General features: G+C 34.6%; 1 protein-coding gene across 1 annotated transcript in view; it reads left to right on the top strand.

Annotated features, from left to right (window-relative positions):
* LOC126972458 (dipeptidase 1-like) overlaps positions 1–23,597 on the top strand; it is a 52,691-nt gene extending 29,094 nt beyond the window's left edge. Inside the window, exon 2 of the mRNA XM_050819242.1 lies at positions 21,935–23,597. Within this exon, the coding sequence (XP_050675199.1) occupies positions 21,935–23,278 (1,344 nt within the window). The 3' untranslated portion in view covers positions 23,279–23,597. The remainder of the gene's footprint in view (positions 1–21,934) is intronic.
* Positions 23,598–24,250: the final 653 nt, after the last annotated feature.

Here is a 24,250-nt window from a genome sequence, read left to right as displayed (position 1 = left end):
AAGGAATCAATTTTAAGGCGAACAGTAAGCAGAAAACACGCAAACATGGTGCTTTTAGACAAGTGCAAATAAAGATGATTTGATTTGATTTGAAGTTTTGTGGTGAAAGTATAGCATTTGGAGCTATGAACACTACTTAATCCTGTTACACACATCCTTAAGTCTTATTTGTAGGTTGCTAATGCTTGCTGTTGGTTATAGTTAATACTGCCGAGCCTTTTTGAACTACCACTTTTCTTTGAAGTTAAACAAGTTTTTTGGCATGTGTTGACGCATTTTTTTGGTACTTCTCTCATAAAAGTTATTCTTATAGCTTGTACTTTTTTGTGTAGGTTCATTTATTCAGATTAGTAGTGAATAACGAGGATTGCAAGCATATAAACTGTTTTCCACGCAAGCATTTTGAAAATATTGGCTTTGTTACATAGATGGCGGGCCGGCAGCGGTGAACTCATATCGCTCAAGGTCGCTGGCATTTAGTGTCGCCTTAAGGAAATAAATTATTTTTATGCCTTTTAATGGAATGAACAGAAATTTCTTAATTCAAATAGATACAATTTGTACACGAATGAGAGTCAATTTTTCATGCCATTGATTCAAGAGACCTTATGATACATTTTCTCATGAATGAGTGACCAGTTTTATGAAGTCTGAAAGTTAGTTAGTGGGAGGCTCCTTTTGCACAGGATGCCGGCTAGATTATGGGTACCACAACGGCGCCTATTTCTGCCGTGAAGCAGTAATGTGTAAGCATAACTGTGTTTCGGTTTGAAGGACGCTGTAGCTAGTGAAATTACTGGACTAATGAGACTTAACATCTTATGTCCCAAGGTGTCGAGCGCAATTGTGGTGCCGCTCAGAATTTTTGTGTTTTATCAAGAATCCTGAGCGGCACTGCATTGTAATAATAGTAATAATATTGACACACTTTTTACACAAATTATCTTGCCCCAAGTTAAGCATATATATTCATATATATACATAAATTCATATAACATATATATAACATATATATAAACATACATAAATACATTTACATAATACATCCGGGCAATGTAATGCGCAGGGCGTATCAGTTACCATCAGCTGAACGTCCTGCTCGTCTCGTTCTTTATTTTCATAAAAAAAAGACCTTGTTCTGAGAAGAACCGACGAGAAACTCACCAAGTTTTATCCTTCCTTTACAGTTTTCAGAGTTATCGTCTATATATTCCTGAACTTTATAATACGCTTTCTTCATTAAAATTTCCTTAATATAAAGCTTAAATCTATATAACGGAAGTTTATTTACATGATACTCGTATGTGAGTTTATTATTCACTAGCTGACCCAGTAATACAGCGTGTATTGCCATATAAAGTAATAAGAAAAATAAACAATATTTAAAATTTTTTGGGGTAAATTAGAAATAGATGACGACTTAGGATTAAAACTTAAGATTTATCCATCTACATAAAAATAATCTGATGGATAGTTAACAACTTTAGTTAATCTACCAACTATAGGGAGCTAAAATTAAGCATGTTTTTTACCTCGTGAGAAAGTTAGAAAGATATAAAGATTCTAATTAGTTATTCATTTTAAACTATTCTTTTATGTTGATTTCTGAACGACGGGGGACACATAAAAGGGAAAAAAAATTGTTTTTATTAAATTCCGAGCATTATTCTATTTATTCACCTTTTAAGCCTTCTCTGGAATTCCACAAATAATTCAAGACCAAAATTAGACATATCGGCTTTGTACAATTCTCGAGTTTTAACCAGACTAACGAACAGTAATTCATTTATATATATATAGATTTGTATACATTTTACTTTGACTTTTGAGTTGCCAGTGATGACATACGGAATGCAGACGTGGTCGCTAACTATGGGCCTTATGAGGATACTCGTTGTCGGTCAGAGGGCTATGCTTGGAGTTTCCCTATGAGATCGAATCAGAAATGAGGAGATACGATATGAGTAGATATGAGTAAAGCCAAAGTCACCGATATCGCGCAGATGGTTGCGAAACTGAAGTGTCATTGAGCGGGCACATAATAGATGGCCGGTGGGGCAGTAAAGTCCTTGATTGGCGACCACGTATCCATCTTGTGGGGCCCTACCAACACACGTAGTGTTCGACGATCTGGTCTAGATCAGCGGAACACATTGGATGAGGGCTGATGGATCTTTGGGGGAGACCTTTGTCCAGCAGTGGACGTCTTTCGGCTGAAATGATGATTATGTTCCTTTTTCAATTTCCAATTTTCAAGTCTGAAAGTTGGAATAATAGCAACTCTAATTTTCTTGTGTTTATATTGTGATAATCACTTTCTAAACTGTTTGTATTTTTCTATGTAATGTTTATTCAAAATAGGATGTGACATCACTTATTGAAAGTCAAAAACTACCACCCATTCCAAAACGAATGCCTCATCCGAGAAGAATGAGAAACAAACTCAGCGGGCTTTTTTTTATCAAAAAATATGTTTACAAAGCAATATTGTACAATTAAACTTATTATTTAATAGCCTGAGGGTGGTCGCTTCATTCCCAATCTGTGGTATCATTAAAAAAGTCATTTATGTTATTGTAACGTTTACCACACAAACGATTTTATCAATTCTATTGAATTGAACTTTTGTTTTGAACATTTTCTGGGATGTTGTTGTAAAAGCATATACATCGCCTCACAAAATGCTTACTAACTCGACTTCATCGAGTAGTAGGCATTATAAGTTTGTGTCTGATCCTGGCGTTAACGTGTTTATGACAGTTTTTATCAAATTCACTTATGTGCCTATAAACATACATTACATAATCGAGAATATAAAATTCTTTCTCCGCGTCTAATGTCGACTCTTAGCCGACCGGAAAACACCGAGTATCAAATCTTTCATTTAATTCGTTAAACAATGTTTAATGAGACATTCTTATTTTAAATCACTTAAATATACTTCTTACAGATTGTAATCATTAAGTGTGACTTTATTTCTGTGACTATTACAGATATCTATACATCTATACATATAAATAAAATTTTAGTGTCTGTTTGTAATACTGAAATAACTGTTTTGTACTATATGTATATAAATATATATACACCAAAATAACATTTTTTACCATTTTTGTCTGTCTGTAGGTCTGTTTGTTCCGGCTAATCTCTGAAATGGCTGGACCGATTTTGACGGGACTTTTATTGGCAGGTAGCTGATGTAATAGAGAGTAACTTAGGCTACGTTTATTTTAGAGAAATAAAATAATGTTGCCATGTCCAAGAAACGGTCTAACTCTAAAAATAATTTATATGACAAAACAACGTTTGGCGGGTCAGCTAGTTATGAATAAACTTTAAGCTGACATCGAAAGTACATTACCTAATCAGAAAAATGGCGTCAATAACTTTTTAAAAACCAAACGAGATGTATCCAAAATTTTGATATTCAATACTCCCATCATAGATTAAGGATCTGGTATCCGCTGCGCTCCAACTAGATACCGCACTACCTATGAACAATAGCTTCTTTATTACGCCAACTATTAGATGCTTGTGTGCGTGAAATCTTGACACTCAATGGCATCTTTCAAATTTTGTGACATACTCTTCGTGTTATTTTACATTGAAATTCATAAAATACAAAATATTTACTGATGATATGACGTGATCCCAGTGTCTTTCTTATTTCTTGTAGTATATTATTTAAAAAAAGTTTTACTACGCAATCCGGCCTTTTAATTTCAATTATTAGCAAAGTATAATAGAACATGTGGCACGTCAACGGCACACATTGTTCGAGACTGGCTCGAGTACGCCCACTTGGGTGTAGTATTAGTTGCCGCTCTTTGCGACTACGCCTGCGGTATCTAGTTGGAGAGCAGCGGGGACCAATCCTTAATCTGAGCTTATGATATTATGTCACTGCAACGCGAAATAAAATAAGATAGATTGGTTAAAACACCAAAACTCCACACAAAATAAGTTAAACTTCATTCTACAAACAAAAACTAGTTAGTACGCCCACATGGACGTAGCATTAGTTGCCGCACTTTGCGACTACGCCTGCGGTGTCTAGATGGAGCGCAGCGGAGACCAATCCTTAATTTAGACTCCCATACATGTAATAGTTATTAAATAATCACCTAATGACACTTAACGGTAACACCCTGTATATTTTGATAGCCACTCTCGTTAAATATTTTTGTTTCATAATTTATGTATTGTTTGAAAGTAATAATAATAATATTGACACACTTTTTACACAAATTATCTTGCCCCAAATTAAGCATATACAGCCTGTGTTATGGGTTACAAGACAATGATATATTTAATACAATATACTTACTTAAACATACATAAATACATATAAACATACATAAATACATTTAAACATCCATGACTCGGAAACAAACATCCATATTCATCATATAAATGCTTGCACCTACCGGGATTCTAACCCGGGACCTCTAGCTTTGTTGGTAGGATCGCTAACCACTCGGCTATACAGGTCGTCACTCGGCTATACAGGTCGTCACTATATCGTCGTCAATTGTATATTAATATTTTTTCCTATATTTTAAATATTTCTAAAGTGCATAAGCTTCGTATACTAGCGTAGGTAATAGACGAGCCTTGTGTGAGAGTGAGATAACTATCTAACCTAGGTGTGACAAAGACACGGAATAGATGGACCGTGAAACCGTTTCGAAATAATTTAGTGTCCATTAGTCTCCTGTCAAATTGGACCGCATTTTAATTTTAGTGTTTATATCGTAATTGTTCTGTTTTTAAACGGATATTAAAAAATATATAAATATGTCGAGTTCAAATTCAAATTCAAATTCAAAAACACTTTATTCATGTAGGTCACAAAAATGACACTTATGAATGTCAAAAAATTTATATAAATATTGTTTCTTATTGAATTTACCGCTACTTCGTAAAGGGTTAAGCTAATGAGAAGAAGTAGCAAGAAACTCATTGCCACTCTTTTAAGTCAAGATTTACATTTTAGTTGTTTTACAAATCATTTCAATTACAATATATGCAAAGTGACGCAACAAAAATACTCAAAAGTCAAAAACTGAAAGGCTTACATGAGTAAGTCAAAAAAAGAAAAAAAAAAGTAAATTAATACTTATAAACACAAGAGTTATTGAGTATAGTAGATGCATCAATCCACACATACCGTGAATAAATAGAGGCATTATGAGAGCATTTCATAAAATAAAATATATAATAACTTTAACTTTAAAGGAAATAATAATAATAAAAAAAAACACATCAAGCAGACCTCCCGGTAACAAGATCATCCAGCCCCCACGAGTAGCACCCGTTCACGAGCATGACGCATGGACCAGCCATCGCCTCCCTCGACCATATTTTAGGGAAGGGAACGACCCGCCCCACGTCGCCACCGTTCTGTGTTAGATTGTGTTCTTATCAACAATGCAAATAAAGAAACATTTCACAGATAAATTCTGATTACGTGGTGCTTATTTTCGTAGAACATATTCAATAAAATATTTTGTATTACATTTTATATGTACAGTAAATACTATATTTTGTAAATATAACATTAATTAAAAAAAAATGTGTTAGAATATTGTACATATGACACCGTTTATCAATATTTGTCATAGGAATTGTCCAAAAGCAAAATACTACACACTTCACTAACTCACTCACACATCTATAAAACTAGCACACATTTTTAACTGACTTCAAAAAGGAGGTTATCAAATTCGATCGGTATTTTTTTTATGTATGCACATCGATTATTCTGAGATTTATCATCCGATTCACTTAATTAATCCTTTTGTTTGATGTGAAATAGATGCCATTTGGCCAACAAAAATTTTTACATAGTTTGGCCCAGTAGTTTTCATTTTATAAACTTTTATATGAAAATTTTCGTCTACCTGGATGACATAATTGTTTCTGTGTATGGCTTTTTTTTTGGAATTTTCATTCAGGTTGATTATATTATTATTACGTAAAAAATATAAAAAATACTACGTTTAAAAAAACCAACTTCAAAAACTGAAAAGTGTCAAATAACTATTATTTGTATGTGCTACATATTTATAGTTTTGAAGTCGATGCCGAGCCAAATTTTTTTCCGAGCCATTTTTTTTTAATTTAGTCTCGCCGTAAGGAGAGTGTTTAATAATAGCTAGTAAAATGCTTACATAATGCCTTTATTTTATTTACGGTATGTGTGGATTGATACATCTACTGAATTGTACATTAAGTATGTACTCAATAACTATGTTTTTACTTATTAATTTACATTTTTTTGAGTTACTCGTGTAAGGCTTGTTTGTAATTGTAAATTTAATTGAAAATAAGAACCTGTAATACCATTCTGTTTTGAAAAGAGCAACCTTAAGAGTTTCTTGCTCGATCTTCTCTAAGGAAATCTGCCTTCAAAGTCAAAGTCAAAAATATTTTATTGACATAAAATCAAAAGATTGCTCAATGTCAATCACAAAAAATAAAATTCATATACATATATATTAATTACACAAAAGTTAAAACAACACAAGGCTGAACCATAAAATCCATAAAAAAAAACTATAATACTATTCAATTCCATATTGTAATATCGTTTACGTAATCTTCAATACTGTAATAAGCCTTCGACATAAGTCTGCGTTTAATAAAAGATTTAAAATTATTTATTGATAATTCTGATAAACGTTTTGGTAATTTTTTGTAAAATTTAATACCATCGCATGGAAAAGAATTTTTTACAGAGCCTAGTAGGGGGCACTATAAGCTTGTAGTTATTTCTAGTGTTCAAATTATGTTTGTCGCTTATTTTACTGTATAAATTATAATGTTTATGTACGTGCAGGAGATTGCTATAAATATATTGGCCGTACATGGTCATAATATGAATATCTTTAAATTTTTCCCTTAGAGATTCTCCTCGGCTCATATGGGCTTCCGAACGAGCTATAGGAAAAAATGAAATATTTCGAGTGTAATGCAATTTACCTACGAAATAAAATATTTTTTTTGTTGTTTGTCTATTACGCTAGTATACTTACGGCCGTTCCCAATATTCAGTCTATCTCTTACCTGAGATAAAAACAATAAACTTATTGACGGTAACTTACCTTATTCGTACACGCTGTCTGTCAATGGGACGACGCGGACGTATAGCTTACCAGCGATAGAAGTTTGTATGGAAATTGCAATTCACGCGTCCCAATATAAGGCGATAAGAATGACTTATCGGGTATATTGGGACAGCTTCAGAGTTTTGACAGCTACTTACTGACAGTAGAAGGTAGTAATTTATCTCTCGATAGTATATTGGGAACGGCCGTTAGTTTATGGTAAAGTGCCACTCTATAGATATATTATCAAATAGCCATATCAGTTTGTATCTACCCCAATAGGTAACGATATTCTCTCGATGTAGGCTGCAGCCGTGAACCGGGCGACCCGGTATCTCACTTACAGCGAATCGATGCAGCTGTCCCCGTTTGTGTCATAAAAATAATCTCGAATGCAATCCCGTTTCCATTCCTTTCACTTGTTAAGAAAGTTCGATAGGGATACTACATTATAGTGTAACGGCCTTACAAATAAAATTGGCATAAACTTATAACTAATCATAAAAAAAGAAAATGTAAAATTTTTACAAAAAGACATTTTGTTTACGATTGGTTAATTCGGACGTATGTATAACGTTTCCCGCGTTTATTTGCAAGGCAGCTTGTCATTCGGAAAACTTCTTATCATTGGATTGACAGTGTTGTCAACGATATTGTGAACATTTTGCATATTCTTTGTTTATGCTTAGTTTTAACTTTATACCAAGTTTATTTGTGAGGCCGTAAGTGTTAAAACTCTAAATCATTGTGTAATCACAACCATCATGTTCACGAAGCATTCTTACACAATTAATTCAAGCTCTAAAGGTTGATGCATCCAATATACGAAAATTTATATTTATACAGTTTATTTTATTACTTTTTATGAATATATGATAGTTTAAACGATTTTTAGCTTGAGCATGATCAATATATACCTTACAAACTAATTCGTTATGTATGTAAGTATATCACAACTAGTGTAAAATAATCTATTTGTTTTAAAAGAGTTCTTGTTGAATTTATTGTATGTTATTCTTCGAGCTCTACTTTTTCCGAACTAGGTATGGTATTGCAATTAGATTAAGCCGTTTTGAATAAAGTTTATTTGAGTTTGAATTAGAAATAAAATTATTTAAAGGATTAAATCTGGATTAAAAACATTGTTTAATTATCCCGATTTACCTTAGCTTTACTATATAGTCAATATGTGTCGGGATAAATGCCTGCTTTTAATTACTTTTTAACAAAAATTTTATGTCGAAAATTATGCATTTTAGTCATAGCTATGGAATACAATACCGGGGAACCGAATTATCGGTATTCTGCAAAATTTTTGCGCTACTAATCTCGGTTGAAAAATTTTGTGGGATAACACCAGCTTACTGAAACTCTAAAGAAAAAAGTTGATTGTATGAGACGTGCAGTCATTGATAGATTGACAGATGACGGCTATAATCTTGTAAAAAACGGAGATAGCCAAAATCCGCTACGTTATAAGCAACTGTTCGCTTTCAAACTTAGCCAGTATATGCTTCGTCGCCATAATATTGCAATTACTAATTCAAACTTATGTCAAATGACTGCACGTTTTATACAAAACTAAATTTCAAACTTTAATTTGGCAGTCCCGCCTGTTATTACGTAGTATTTACATACTCTTTGCAACACGGCGTTAAGCGTTTTCGCTAATTAGGCGCGAAAATTTGAAAAGTAAAGTTTGAATGCATTTTTAGGGTACATATTGATTTTGCAGATTCTATGGTTAATATAGGATCTAATTGAGACATTTTTCAAAAATAGGTCTAAGTATTAGTTAATTTCTTCTACTAATAAAATGATCATTTGCTTACTCGATGTATGTAAATTATATCATTCCCATCTGGATACAAATATATTTACAGTGAAGCTATTGACATTGATGAGCGAAGCAGTTTTAATAGGCCATATTTACTGGATTTCATTTGGGAAGTACATACTTTAGAAAATTAAAACATCTGGAGATGAAACAAGATTAACAGATAATATATTACTTGCTGACCCAGCAAACGTTGTATTGCCATACACAGTAATAAAAAAAATCAATAATTAGAATTTTTGGGGGTATATAGAAATAGATGACGACCGATTCTCAGACCTACCAATTATATCGTACATAAAATTTATCGTACTACAATAATCATTATATTCGATTGCCATCTTGCAACTCTATTGCGTGTCTGTGGATGGAATAGAATAATATTAAAATCGCGATACAAAAATAGGAGTTGATCGTAGAAGGTTGAAAATTTAGGGTTGTATGTATTTTTTAATGTTATATCAAAAAAAAATATCTAAAAATTAGGTGTGAACTACCCTTAACATTTTGGGGGATGAAAAATAGATGTTGTTCGATTCTCATACCTATGTTTATGCACACAAAATTTCTTGTGAATCGGTCAAGCCATTTCGGAGGAGTTTAACTACAAACACCGCGACACGAGAGTTTTATATATTGGATCTATGGTATACAGTGTGCTTTAGTTTTTCTAAATAGTATAAAAGTATCGTACGATATGAAATATTACAAGTACCTTCACAAATTACATAACAGTTATTCGTTTAGTTACCACATAAACACATCTCAGCTAACTCCAAGGGTTCGTAACCCCTTGTTAGCTTAGTTATTCACACAACTTAACACAATATATATTACTTAAGTTGTTACGTTTACGCGCAGATGGAGGCTTAATCCGTCCGTATTCTTGCCTGGGAATGTCTACACTGCTGTCTCTTAATATTAGATTTTCATTTTAGGTGATTCTCAGAAAATAAAAAAAAAGTGTGTGCATGTAAGCTTTATGCGTGATTGAAGTAAAACTTAATAATAATTAACTTTTGGAATAATTAACAGATACATAAATACATAATAATTATATACATTTTTTTTTTATGGAATAGGAGGACAAACGAGCGTACGGGTTACCTGGTGTTAAGTGATCACCGCCGCCCACATTCTCTTGCAACACCAGAGGAATCACAAGAGCGTTGCCGGCCTTTAAGGAAGGTGTACGCGCTTTTTCTGAAGGTACCCATGTCGTATCGTCCCGGAAACACCGCACAAGGAAGCTCATTCCACAGCTTTGTAGTACGAGGGAGAAAGCTTCTTGAAAACCGCACTGTGGAGGACCGCCACACATCCAGATGGTGGGGATGATATCCTAACTTGTGGCGTGTCGTGCGATGGTGAAATTCGACGATGGTGAGTGCGATGGTACAATTATTAAAGCCGTTTTACCAACTAACCGCTCACGTATTGCTCAAGAGCGAGGAGCATTGTTAGATTTTTTCTCTCTAAACGCTAAGATATAATAAATAAAAAATATGCCTTTATTGCTGTTACTAATAATAACAGTTTTTAAATATATATCCTCATCTAATTCCCAGAAAATGTTCAAAACAAAAGTATTACGTTATTCAAAAGAATTGTTAAAAAACGTTTGCGTGGTAAAGGTTACTATAACATAAATGTCTTTCTTAATGATACCACAGATTGGGAATGGAGCGACCGCCCTCAGGCTATTAAATAATAAGTTTAATTGTACAATGTTACTTTGTAAATGTTACTTTAATTGTAAAACATATTTTTGATGAAAAAAAAAAGCCCGCTGAGTTTGTTGCGTCCATTCTTCTCAGGCCTGAGGCATTCACTTTGGAATGGGTGGTAGTTTTTTTGACTTTCAATAAGTGATTTCACATCCTATATTAAATAAAAATATTTGAATTTGAATAATTGCTTACGATTTTTTTAACAGCTTGTCCTTCAACATAGACCTCCTCCAAAGACTTCCTTCTTTCTCTCTCTCTCGCCATTCTTATCCATTCTGGGCCAGCCACTCTCTTAAGGACATCCTCCTATCGTTTTATTTATCGCCCTTTGCTCCTTTTGCATTCTCATGGATACCACTCCGATATGACTTTTGTCCATTTTTCGCTTTTGTCACGTAGCATATGTCCCGCTCATTTCCACTTTAATGATTTGCACACAGTTTTGACATCTTTGAATTTAGTTGTACTCTTAATTTTTGTTTGTTTTTTTTTAAACGCTAACATATATAACTTCATCTCTTGAGAAAATTTATTGCATAGGTTTAAAGATATTTATTTCTCATTAAAAACATAATATTGTCACTAACATGAGAACATAAAATGATTTAATAATTTATCTGCCGTTCTTTGCATGTTCAATTCATACTATATCTAGGTACTTAGTATTTACACTTCACAAAATTTATAATTACACACTTATACAGGTCACTGTCACATAACAAACTATGTATTTCAGACATGTTTTTTTATAAAAACTATGAAATAATGTGGTCTGATTTCATTCTCTACCTAGAATAAAAAAAAAAATCTTTAAAATTATATTATTTTAACAAGTTAGTGATCACCGCCTTCCACAATCACAGGAGCGTTGTCGTTGATGACCTTTCAAAAATGTACCCATTTTGAAGTTACCCATATACGATATGGTAAAGTATCGGAAACATTCGATCAACAACAAAACTTTCGTTGATCGCTTTGTAAAACAGCTACATAACCTTATACCGGTTTTTATTAATTTATTTATTTGGCACTTCAGCAGAATACATATTAATACCATGGACTAGTAAAAAAATAAGGACTCCGCGTCACCTAACATAACAGTGTAGCACCAAAACAAGCCGATTAACGTGTAAATACATAGCCCCACGTACACACTTACACTACTACTGGCTGATAGGCGGCCATTATGAGAATTGTCATCGTCTGTGACAGATCAGTTTGCGTCTCAATAAAATATTTTAAAAATGCCGTCGTGCATTGTGAAAAAGTGTAAAAACGATACAATATAAGTATTAGTGGCCATATATGATTACTTAAAGGAGAAAAAAATGTGTAACTAGTATCCCCCGTAACTGCACACACACTAGCATAACGGTGCTTCACTTGCTAATATCACGGCGCGGAGTCCTTCTTTTTTATTCATCCGTGATTAATACAATAATTACAAACATAAATATGTTATATGGCATCACATACAATTATCTTACTACTCACGTGCCCCATATCCACACGGTCCTTTTTATGGTCCTAAATTAGATTTTATAAGCGGTCTGCTTGGTCTGGTTTTTAACATTGAAACATCCGTGGTTCTCCACGGCGAAATATTTTAACTCGTCATTGTGTGGTAACATCACGGTAAAAGTGAAGCTGTTTTTCATATTATAGACATTTAACTAAAAATTTGGAATAATATTCTATTAAGGGTATAAAAATCGCTTTATCAATCTTACTTTGCACAAAAGTTTCACTTTAATAATAATTAAATAATTAAATTCGCTTTCCTTATTGTATAGATTTGAACAAAATGTGTTCAGAGAAACGTTGAAAGTGCACGTTGAATAGGGTAACTAGCGTTTTCCAGCCAGTTTCGGTTTCTCTCACTGCAGCTCTGTTTGTAAAGTCTTAATTCAGTAAGCGCTTTTACGAACTTCAATCGCACTATTTATGTGATGTATACAGTAATACTAATTTCAACTATTATGAGCTCCAAGTTTATATTATTACCGAGTAATTTGTGGAAATTAAAATTATATTTTGTAAAATACAACCGGTTGAGTGATATATATAAAGTTTTGCGAGCTAGGGGTGCGTTTTTGGTCCAGTTCTGGGTACATCTGAGATAGACAAATAAATACAGATTTATGAAAAATCCAGCGAACCAATGTTCAGTATAAATAAATTTGATATGTCTGTGTATAACATAAAAATAAAATTTTGGTACCTCAAAACATACAACATATAAAAAGACGCGTGTAAAGCATACTTGTCACTGAGGATTTTTTAATTACTTGTAATAAGCCTTTCCGAATTTTAACACCATTTTCTACTTTACTATTAACTAAATAAAAAAAAAATACGATGATGTATATTATGGCAGGTAATAAAATTATATTACTACTATTTTCCAAAACTCTTCCATTACTAAGGTATTAATAGTTCAAGAGCCAAATAAAAAAAAAACTTACTGATTAATACTTTCAAATACCTTTACTAATACTAAACATCATAGTTAATTATTTCTTTTTTGTGTTTTAATAATTGTTTATTGAAACACAAAATTAATTATTAATGTGTATAACACTTTTTCTATGTATTTAGCATTGTATACCTCAAAGTTTTACATAGTAAGATGTGGATAGCGTATCTGACTACAATTTTATTAGTTTTATATGTAATTTCTTTATGTTGTACTTTGTATGTTATAGATGTTGCTTTTCCTAATAAAGAATAAAATAAACGAATAAAAATGAGATACTACCAAAAGAGTACACAATTTAATTTGTACCAAAATTTATCAACAAACATACTAAATATATGGATCATGTATTTTAGCGGTGAAAAAAAGTCTCTAGAGATACAAACAAAGCACAAATGAGTCCCAAAACATTGTCAGAAACCACCAATTGACCTATAGGCTCATCGGATGAATCAAAATATTCCGACAAGATCCTTCAAATCTTCATATTCTATAAAATAAAATCCATAGTAGATGTACAAGAACTACGGAAAGTAGAACGACTTGATGGAGTCTCGTTATTAATAATTGCTGATATAAAATTTTACTAGTACATTGTTTTACCCAGTGCTCTAGGAGTTTAGTTAGTGGTTTATCTAATCGGAACGATTTACCGGCTGGATGGACACTGATTTTATCTGAAGCATTGAAAGCATCATGTCATTCTTGCTAGGAGCACGCTTGTACGATGTTATCTAAGCCCTTCTACAATTTCTTGCTTCATTTAATTTAATTTAAACCCGATCTGCGTGAAATAAATTCAGTTTATTCGTAAAACATTCGCTGTACAAGGATTAAAATGCGGATTTGAGAGTTTTAACCTAGAACACTTCACCCACTCGGCTTGCGCGACTGAGTGCTTTCCCAATGAGCTATCGTTAAATTTATGCAAATTCCAGTTCAATAACGGTATAAAATGTACGCACTGTTGTGTGGATTTATTGGAATTAGCCGACCGTATCAGTGATTTCGTTTAATAACACAACGTTAATTAAATTTAAATATTCGATTCAATCCATTTCCATGCTTTAACGTATGTTCGTGCATACTTTTGCATAATTTTGAGTCCGCTTAAAATATCACTATTATCTTATTACCAATTGGATTGCAAAGAATATTTCTGTATTTACAATCTTTGCTTTTATTCTTTTAATGATTGTTTTAAATTGTTTATTGTCAATTGTTTTAAAGTAGCACAATAACTTTAAATATCATGTCACAAATTTTTTGAAGACAATAGCAACACATTATTATCTACTTATAGTAGAAGCATTTACAACAAAAGTAGATGTATTACTAGTAAATTACCCAAAATTCTGGATTGATTCAAATTCAAATTGTAAGAAACACCTAAGCTTAATCGTTTTTACCAGGTCGTCAATGAATACAATATTTGTCTAATGTTTACTGCGTTGAAATCCCGGCTAGAGGGAGGCTTTCACGCCTGTTCTCTGTGTAAGTGGGTCAGAGGCTATTCAGGCCCCCAGCCACCCCATATTATGTGTGCCCCTTGCATAATTGAACCTGCGGCGAATTATTGTCATTCTGTTGAAACCTACAGATGCAGCACTTGAAATCTATTACCTTGTCCCCGAAGCCAAGTGGATTGCTTACGCATATTTTAAATTTTATGTTCCAAATCGAATTTGAATAATTGTTATTACTAAGCGATAACAATGGACAGCCATATTTACAATTGTCTGAATGGCGACGAGGATATGCGATTAATGAATTGGTTTTAGTAAGAAAGTTTTAGTAAACTTAGAATTGTTTCTGGTGTTATAGAGCGGATATATTTAAGATATGAATGCCGGTTATAGATACATCAAAGATTCTATCCCAGTCTCAGAACGACGAGCGCTGTGCCATGTGATTGGGATAGCATCAAAATTCAAATAGATACAAAAAAAAGTCTCATGATTACAATTTTTGAGTACTAGCACTGATTTGTAATTTTTTTTTATGGAATAGGAGGACAATCGAGCGTACGGGTCACCTGTTGTTAAGTGATCACCGCCGCCCACAATCCATTTGCAACACCAGAGGAATCACAGGAGCGTTGCCGGCCTTTAAGAAAGGTGTAAGCGCTTTTTTTGAAGGTACCCATGTCGTATCATGTAATGCTGATTTTGTAAATAAACATCGAAACTCCGTCGATAAACTGAACAATTCCTCTTTTAAATATTATAAGTAAAACAATAGCAGTGAATGAAACAAGATGTCGCTCTTGCAAATCTTAACAATTTGTTATGTTTTTTAAACTGATAAACCTCACTTCTAGGATTAATACACAAATAAAATCTGAAAACAAAGTTATTATTTATTAAATAAAGAATTAACTGTACAAATATTAGCTAAAGTTTATTGAATGCATCAACCTTTACACCTTGAATTCATAATTATTAATCGCATCCAACAAATACAATGATTTAACAATAACAAAATTTTAATTAAACAAACAGCAACGTTGTGTTGGAAGTCAGTAGTCGAGAGAGTCACAATTTATATTTTTAACCGACTTCTAAAAGGAGGAGGTCTTCAATTCGATTGGTATTTTACTTATGAATCAATTTACATGATTCTTCTTTACTTTCATGCGGAATAGTTGCCTATTGGTCTCATAAAAATTTCACATAGTTTGGCCCCGAATAATTTTATGAATTGAAAAATGAATTCATGTTTACGTGGATGATATCATTTTATTTTGTGTAGGGGAGACCGAGGTGAGTCGAAACAATTTACACATTTTCTTTCTTATACCAAATACTATATTGAAATCATATTATATTAGTACCACTCGATAGGTTATTCTTAACTCTTGTGAATGACTAACATAAAGAAATTGTAAATAATGTGGTGAAGAAACGACGTCACCGTAACAGGTCAACTTGTTTCAACTTCCCTCATACCGTGGTAAGAATAGAGTTGAAAGATATGATTTTTTTTTATTTAATTTTAAATTAAATAAGTACACTTTTAACTTATTGATATATCTTGCCAAACTTTAACAGTTTCTTGGCAAGTTAATGCGCTTAAAAAAAAATTAAATATGTGTACATACTTAACTACTACTTACTTTAAACTAAACTATTAGGACTTACAACTAAACATTATTAGAATTATTAAAATTAGACACAAGAAAACATTTACTAAATCTATATACTAAATTAGCATATAGCATTGTTGAATAACATTGAACAACATTCAGTGGGAGTTATTCAATGCTATTCAACAGCGCATTTTTCATCTTAAATTTAACTGCATTTTTATTTAGTTTGGGAACACTCCTCAGCCACGCTATCTCGTTGTATATGACTGGCACCACATATTCATTCAATCTTTTGCCTTAGTAATTTTTAATCTTTGGAACCATTAACTTTCCCTCCCTCACGCTTCTGGAGTTATATTTATTTTGTATAGGAACTTTCAAACTATCATTAAAATAAAAATCTCCTCCAAATTTGGAGGTATTTATTAAAAGTAAACTTTTCAAGTACGAATCACACTTTGTTCAGGTAGTAACTGTAAGCCGCGTCACGAACACTTTTATAATCGCAAAGCTACTTCTTCTGCTGTGAGCTCATCGCGAATTTCGTGAATCGTCATACCTCTGTCAGTCATACTTTTGTAATCAGTACGCTATCTCAAACATAATAAACAAAATTAAATCACCAAAAAAGTTGAAACAGCCTGTTTCAAATATCCTCAGTAAGAAAAAACCTCCCAATTTTTATTTCATCCTTAATAAAGAAAGAAATTGTCTTGAAGAAAAGAAAAATAAAAAAAAAATCAAGGCCTTTGTCCAGCAGTGGACGTTTTCCGGCTGATGATGATGATGATGACGAAAGAAAGAAATAAACAGAAATCAATTCTAACAAAAATGAATAATAAATCTTCAGTTAATGAGATTTGGAAACATATTATACAACTTAAACCAAAATACAGAACCCGTAGCGAAATATAGGCATCGTAAAAAATCGATAAAAAATTGCTTTCCACGATTTTTGTCACATGGCACGCAGAATTCCACAACCACGCGACTTACTCCACCGACGGGAATTGACATGTCAGCCCGCCGAGGGAAGTCATTGAAAAGCGACGTTACCAACTCGATATTTAAGTTCCCGGAAATGGGTACTTTTCAAATCACCTTTATTTAATCCCCTGGGTCCCCCTACAGCTCTTTTAGAAGTTTTCGTTTAGGTTTAGTATAATATTATTAGCCCGTGTCCCAAAATGTGGGACTTACCTGTCATTCATAGTTAACAATCGTTTATCACGATATTTATGGAACTATCTCACAAGAACGTGAAAAAGAGTATCAAACAGCATTTTTTCGCAGTCGATATATTTTTCAAGCAATAACGGCAGATGTCTAACTGTGCCGAACTTAGAACAATGATAGCAAATCTAGCAGTGAAACAGCGGACTCATGAATTAATCTTCACCATTATTGCTCCATGATAACGTGAGACCTCATACAGCACGAGAAACCGTTTTAACTCTAGAAGAACTGCAATTAGAAACCATTCGTCACCCTCCGTATTCGCCAGACCTTGCTACAACGGACTACCATTTTTTTCGTGATTTGTACAATTTTCTACGTGACAAAAAGTTTTCTTTTCAGGAGGCAGTACAAAATGCTTTCACACAGTTTGCCGAATCTAGATTACCACAATTCTGTCGCAAAGGCATAAATGACCTTCCTATTAGATGGCAGCAATGTAAAGATAATAATAGGTATTATTTTGAAATCGGCAATTTCCTACTTTAACCCCTAAAAGACATATATTAATTTGTGCAGATTGAATCCAAGAAGTAAAGAAAGCAAATGACTTTAAATAACAAATTGTTTAGATTTAAAAGAACAGCATCTCAAGTCAATTTCCTATTATGCAATTATTGGATTTGGGCAAGTAATCAATTTTAAAGTAGATTTTTGTACGCTGTAGATGGTGCCATAACCCAAGAGCCACAACGTACCAAGATTTTCGGATCATGCGTCATTCTTACACCTGGCTTAGTTGGTAATAGCACTGGGGAGAATCCCGAGAGGCCCGAATTCAAATTTCACATTGTCCATTAAATTTTGGTACAAATTGAATCTAAATAATACATATGTATATGATAAAAAGCTGTAGAAAAGATCGAGAATTATAATTGTTATTAAAGCAAGCGGCTTGAAAGGACCAACGCGTTCTCCGTTAGTAAATAATAAACATTTGTTCAGCGAGACAATGAGTTTAATTACTACCTCCCACATATTACTCGACTCATTAATATTGTATGAAGTGTTTTAAACAAACAGCTTTTGTTTTTCTGCGGGCTTTTATTGCCTAGGTATAAGTAATCACTAATGGTATTAAATGAACAAAGTTATTCAGTTAACTTTGTGTTTGTAAGGTGGTACTTTTTTAATCTTATATATAAAATTCTCGTGTCCCGGTGTCTGTTACCAAACTCCAACGAGACGGCTTAACCGATTTATATGAAATTTTGTGTGCATATCTGATAGGTCTGAGTATTGGCCAGCATCTATTTTTCATACCCCTAAATGATAGACCCACCCCTAAATATATATTTATTATTTTCCACGATTTTTATATTATTCTGTTCTATCCACAAATCCACTATAGGGTTGTATGATGGCATTCGAATACAAAAATTGTATTACGATATATTTGGTAGGTCTGAGAATCGGTTGCATCTCATCATATTTTTATACCCCAAAAAGTTTAATTATTGATTTTTTTTAAATTAATTTATATGGCAATACAACGTTTGCTGGGACAGCTAGTGATATATGTAAATATATATTAATATATAGTAAGGCTTGCATAATGCCTTTATTTATTACCGGTTTGTGTGGATTCATGAATCTGCTGTACTCAATAACTCTTGTGTTTTTAATAATTAATACACTGTCTTTTTTTGTCTTACTCGTGTAAGCTATTAAGTATTTGACGTTTGAGTATTTCTGTTGCATCACTTTGCATGTATTGTAATTGAAGTTAAAACTTCTACTACCTAATCCGTTTTGAAAAGAGCCTTAGAGTTTCTTGCTCGTTCTTCTCTAAGGAAATATGCCTTCCGAAGAGCTGTATGAAAAAAAATACATATTTCAAGTATAATATGATATAACCTATGAAATAAAATATTTTTGATTTGATTCACATATTCTTCTAATTAACTAGATAGATCTGTTGTCTCTCGCCTGTCTCCTTTTTTTATGACAGATAGGGACGAGATGAGCAGGACGTTCAGCTGATAACACTGATGTAGTGATCGCCGGCAACCGTTCTCTGCCCCTGCCGCACCACCTCTCTGCACTTGTGACACGGAGATCTATAAGCAAAACTTATATATTATTTACTTAAATTCAAATATTTTTATTCAACATCACTTATTGAACGTCAAAAATTACCACCCATTCAAAATAGACTGCCTCAGACCTGAGAAGAACGGCCGCAAGAAACTCAGCGGGCTTTTTTCTTTATAAAAATATGGATTACAATGTAATATCGTAGAATAAATATTTATAATTAAAGAGTCTGAGGGTGTTCGCTTTGTTCATTCTGTGGTATCATTAAGAAAATCGTTAGTGCTATAGTAACTTTCAACACACAAATGTTTTTTAACAATTCTTTCAAATTTCGTAACACATTTGTTTTGTACTTTTTCTGGAATCATATTGTACAAGCATATACATGGCCCAATACAAGACTTACTAATCGATTTAACCGAGTAGTAGGCATAACAAGTTCATGTTTGTTCCTCGTGTTAACATTATGGTTGTCACAGTTTCTAGCAAATTCCTCAATGGGCTTATGAACATAATATAGAACATTATCAAGAATATATTGAGAAGCAACAGTCAAAATGTTTATTTCTTTAAATTTTTCTCTTAATGATTCTTTAGGACCTAGGTTATAAATAATAGCGAATAGCCCTCTTCTGGAGCCCGAAGATGGTATTAATATCAGTCGCACTGCCCCATAACAATATACCATAGGACATAATGCTATGAAAATAACTAAAGTAGGTACTAATCCCGCCTTACCTATGTCAGTTAATTGTCTAATTTTTTTAACCTCAAATGCTGCAGAACTAAGCCTTTTCGCAAATCCTTCAATATGGGGCATTGCAATTTGGAATCGAGAGTAATGCCAAGAAAAATAGCAGATTCCACTGGTTATACCACCTCTTCGATATTTTCGACATAATTGGCGCGGTTAATTTAATATATTTAGTTTTATGATTATTTAAAAATAAGCGCCAAACCAGTAGGTACACGATGTCAGATAGAGCATTGTTTACTTCGTCATATAAGACTTGGCTTCTTTTCACTTTGAATATGAGTGAAGTGTCACCCTCAAACAATACCACTTACCATACAAAACAAAACCATTTAAAAGAAATTTAAAATTGGATCATCACTAAAATTTTATATAAAACTAGCTATGAACACCTGCTCCGCTGGGTCATTTTTGATTGTACCTATACAATTACTTACTTCACAATTTTTTCATTTAAATAAATTTCTAGATCATTCTAAAATTTTTCTAAAACATTTGCTTTTGATTAGCATAAGGGCTTTCATTTGAAAACATTCCAAATAATTCTAGAAATCTATAGATTATTCTAGAGTTCTCTAGAACAATCAAAAACATTTTAGATTAATGATGATCACACATTTTTAGAAATCACATGTTTCACCACCATATTTTCTATACCCTTACAGCCTATAGGTATCTTCTTGCAACCACCATAGTGCACGATGGTAGCCTTGTACCTATTGGGACATTATGAACACTATGCGTCTGCGACGTGCAGTTTAACTGCAAAGTGAAAAAAATATAATATGTACACACAACTCTCTCTATATATATATATATATATAGAGTTGTGTGTATATATATATATATATATATATATATATATATATATATATATATATATATATAGCTGACCCAGCAAACGATGTGTTGCCAGTTAAAGTCATAAATATATAATATAATATCGTACATAAAATTTAACGTACTGCAATTATTGTATTCGATTGCCATCTGTGGTTGGAACAGAATAATATAAAAATCGTAATTAAAAAACAGGTGCTGATCGTAGAAGGGAAAAATTTGAATTGTATGTATTTTTCAATGCAGAATCATAATAAAATAAATATAAAAAATTGTAAAATAAATAAAAAAAAACCTATTTAAGGTGGGGACCCTTATCATTTAGGGATATGAATAGATGTTGGCCGATTCTCAGACCTATCCGATATGCACACAAAATTTTATATAAATCGGTTTAGCGGTCTCTGAAGAGTTTGGTGACAAACACCGCGACACGAGTATTTTATATATTAGATAGATATATAGATTATAACATAAGACGGATTACGGATTACTCGTAGATACTTTCTCGGTACATATGCCAAAAATATCAAACCATTGAAAATAATACAACATTGTGTTGGTACAAGATATTAAACCATGCTCTATAATATTTAATATGTGATCATCTCATATTTAAGCAACAAATATAATAAAACTAATTGGAATCGTAAGTCGTGACCTAGTCGTCGCCCCATTGAGGCTAACAGATCTTAACGAAATTGTCAACATTCAAATAAATTGGCAATAACTGCAATAATATGGCATACTTGTATTAAGTTTAATGTAATATCTATATACAAGTAATAGTAAGAGCAGTATTGACATATTTTTTGTTTTATTTTCAGGCTGCAGTACCAGAGGGCATGACATTCCCGGGGTCGATCCCGGACGTTGCGGAGCGGTGTGGTCGCTGGGCGCCGGACTCTCTCTCGGCATCGGCGTCAGGGAGCTCTGACGAAAAGCCAATGCCTAGGCGGCCACGCTGGCGGATCGCTCTCGCCGGCCTGGTGGTCTTGGCCGGCCTCGGAGCTGCTCTCGCCTTGCCCCTGGCCCTCGGAGGCGGCGGCCGAGCCACGCCCGATCAGCGTCTCACTACTATACGAAGAATGTTACGTGACTCCCCACTCGTCGATGGCCACAATGATTTGGCGTGGAACGTTCGAAAGTTCTTACATAATAAAATAAGTGACTTTAACCTAAGTGCCGGCTTACATGAAATCGAACCGTGGGCTCGTTCGCGCTGGTCGCATACTGACATCCCGCGGCTCCGACTCGGCCAAGTCGGCGCTCAGTTCTGGTCAGCTTACGTGCCGTGCGGGGCGCGGGACAAGGACGCCGTGCAGCTGGCTCTCGAACAGATTGACGTGATCAAGAGGATAGTGGACATGAACGCCGCACACTTAGCTTTAGTTACTGACGCTTCAGAGTTATTAGAAGCGCACCGCGAGGGTCGGATCGCGTCGCTCATCGGAGTCGAAGGCGGGCACGCCCTGGGCGATTCCCTTGCGGTGCTGCGTGCTTTCTATCAACTAGGTGCTAGATATCTTACAGTTACGCACACATGTGATACGAAATGGGCGCGGGCCGCTGGCACCTCGGGTGGGCTCTCAGAGTTCGGACGCGCCGTCGTTCGCGAAATGAATCGTCTCGGCATGCTAGTGGACTTGTCTCATGCCAGTGAAGAAACAGCCCGAGACGCACTTGAAACATCTCAAGCTCCAGTTGTATTCTCTCATTCCGGTGCTGCATCGATATGCAATTCATCCCGTAATGTCCCAGATTATCTCTTGAGAATGGTAGCTGCGAATGGAGGTGTGGTAATGATTAACTTCTATGCGAAGTTGGTAACGTGTGGCGACCGGGCGACTGTGGAAGATGTGGTGGCACACATTAACCATGTTCGGGAAGTTGCTGGGGTGGAGCATGTGGGTCTGGGCGCCGGGTACGACGGTATCGATGCTCCTCCCGAGGGACTGGAAGACGTGTCACGCTACCCGCACCTACTGGCGGAGCTGCTGCGCGATCCGGACTGGAGCGAGGAAGACGTCCGAAAGCTGGCAGGGATGAACGTGGTGCGGGTGATACAGGAGGTGGAACGCGTGCGAGACCAGTGGCGGCGCGCGGCCGTGCTCCCGGGGGAGGAGTCTGCCGGCGTCCGTCGCGGCGACTGCGTGTACGGGCCCGCGTGACGCAGGCTGAGAGCCGCGCACTCCCGCGGCCCTGGCCCTCCTCATACTGCTCAATATTGACATTTGTTGAACGTAGTTATATATGTATATTAGTGTCCAAATGTGATTTAGAAAATAAAGTAATCTCAACCTGACCTCGATGCACAAATTGTTTAGCTAAGGAGCCGCCCGCGCTGGGCGTTTCGTTTCGGTGTCGGCGAGCAGTCCCGTGACCCTTCGTAACTAAGGTACCTGACACTCCATCCACGCACACGACTTCGTAGACGAAAGCCCAATGCGTTTCGGATTTATAAGATGATGAGCCAATGTGAAGATATAAAAGAGAATAATGTGTTTATAGAAAAATAAATATTCTTTATTTATATATGTCTGTCATTTAACATTTCCTTCTCCAGCAATGCTATTTAGGCTCCATTTTGAATTGTATATCGTTACATCTAACGAGCGACGCACTTTGAAGAGAAGACCAAATTGGCATCTTAAGAACTAGTACTCAGTTATGCAAGAAAATACGTCAATTCAAGCCAGCGCCTGCAACTATATAAGGCACAAATTCAAACTTATGAGGCTGGAGCACTGATCTCCCGTCAGGGTGGGCATCAGTGGGCCCAGTATCAGCCTGCATACAACTGAGAGCGTCTCAAATTATCTTCGATCAAGTTACTCATGGCTTGATAATTTGGCGTTGCTGATATGCATCTTCTACCGCATATATCACGGGGAGTGCTCAAAGGTTCTTCCGGTTAACACTATCAGTAGAATTTTAAGAGGGGACGCTAGCAGCGTTATTCCATACAAACGTATACCCCTTTTTTCTCCCTGGATAATGCTTCTAGAGAGGAGATTTTTTGTCAAAAAATTTAGATATGCTGTGTCTGTACGTTTTGTTTTTTTCAATCAACTAACTACGAAAGAAAATATGACTCTTCAAACATCGTAGAAAATGCCATTTTTTACCGCCCTGTTCAGGCG

The sequence above is a fragment of the Leptidea sinapis genome, chromosome 26 (genome assembly GCF_905404315.1).
Source record: "Leptidea sinapis chromosome 26, ilLepSina1.1, whole genome shotgun sequence".
Lineage (NCBI taxonomy): Eukaryota > Metazoa > Arthropoda > Insecta > Lepidoptera > Pieridae > Leptidea > Leptidea sinapis.
This window is presented reverse-complemented; position numbering and strand designations above follow the sequence as displayed.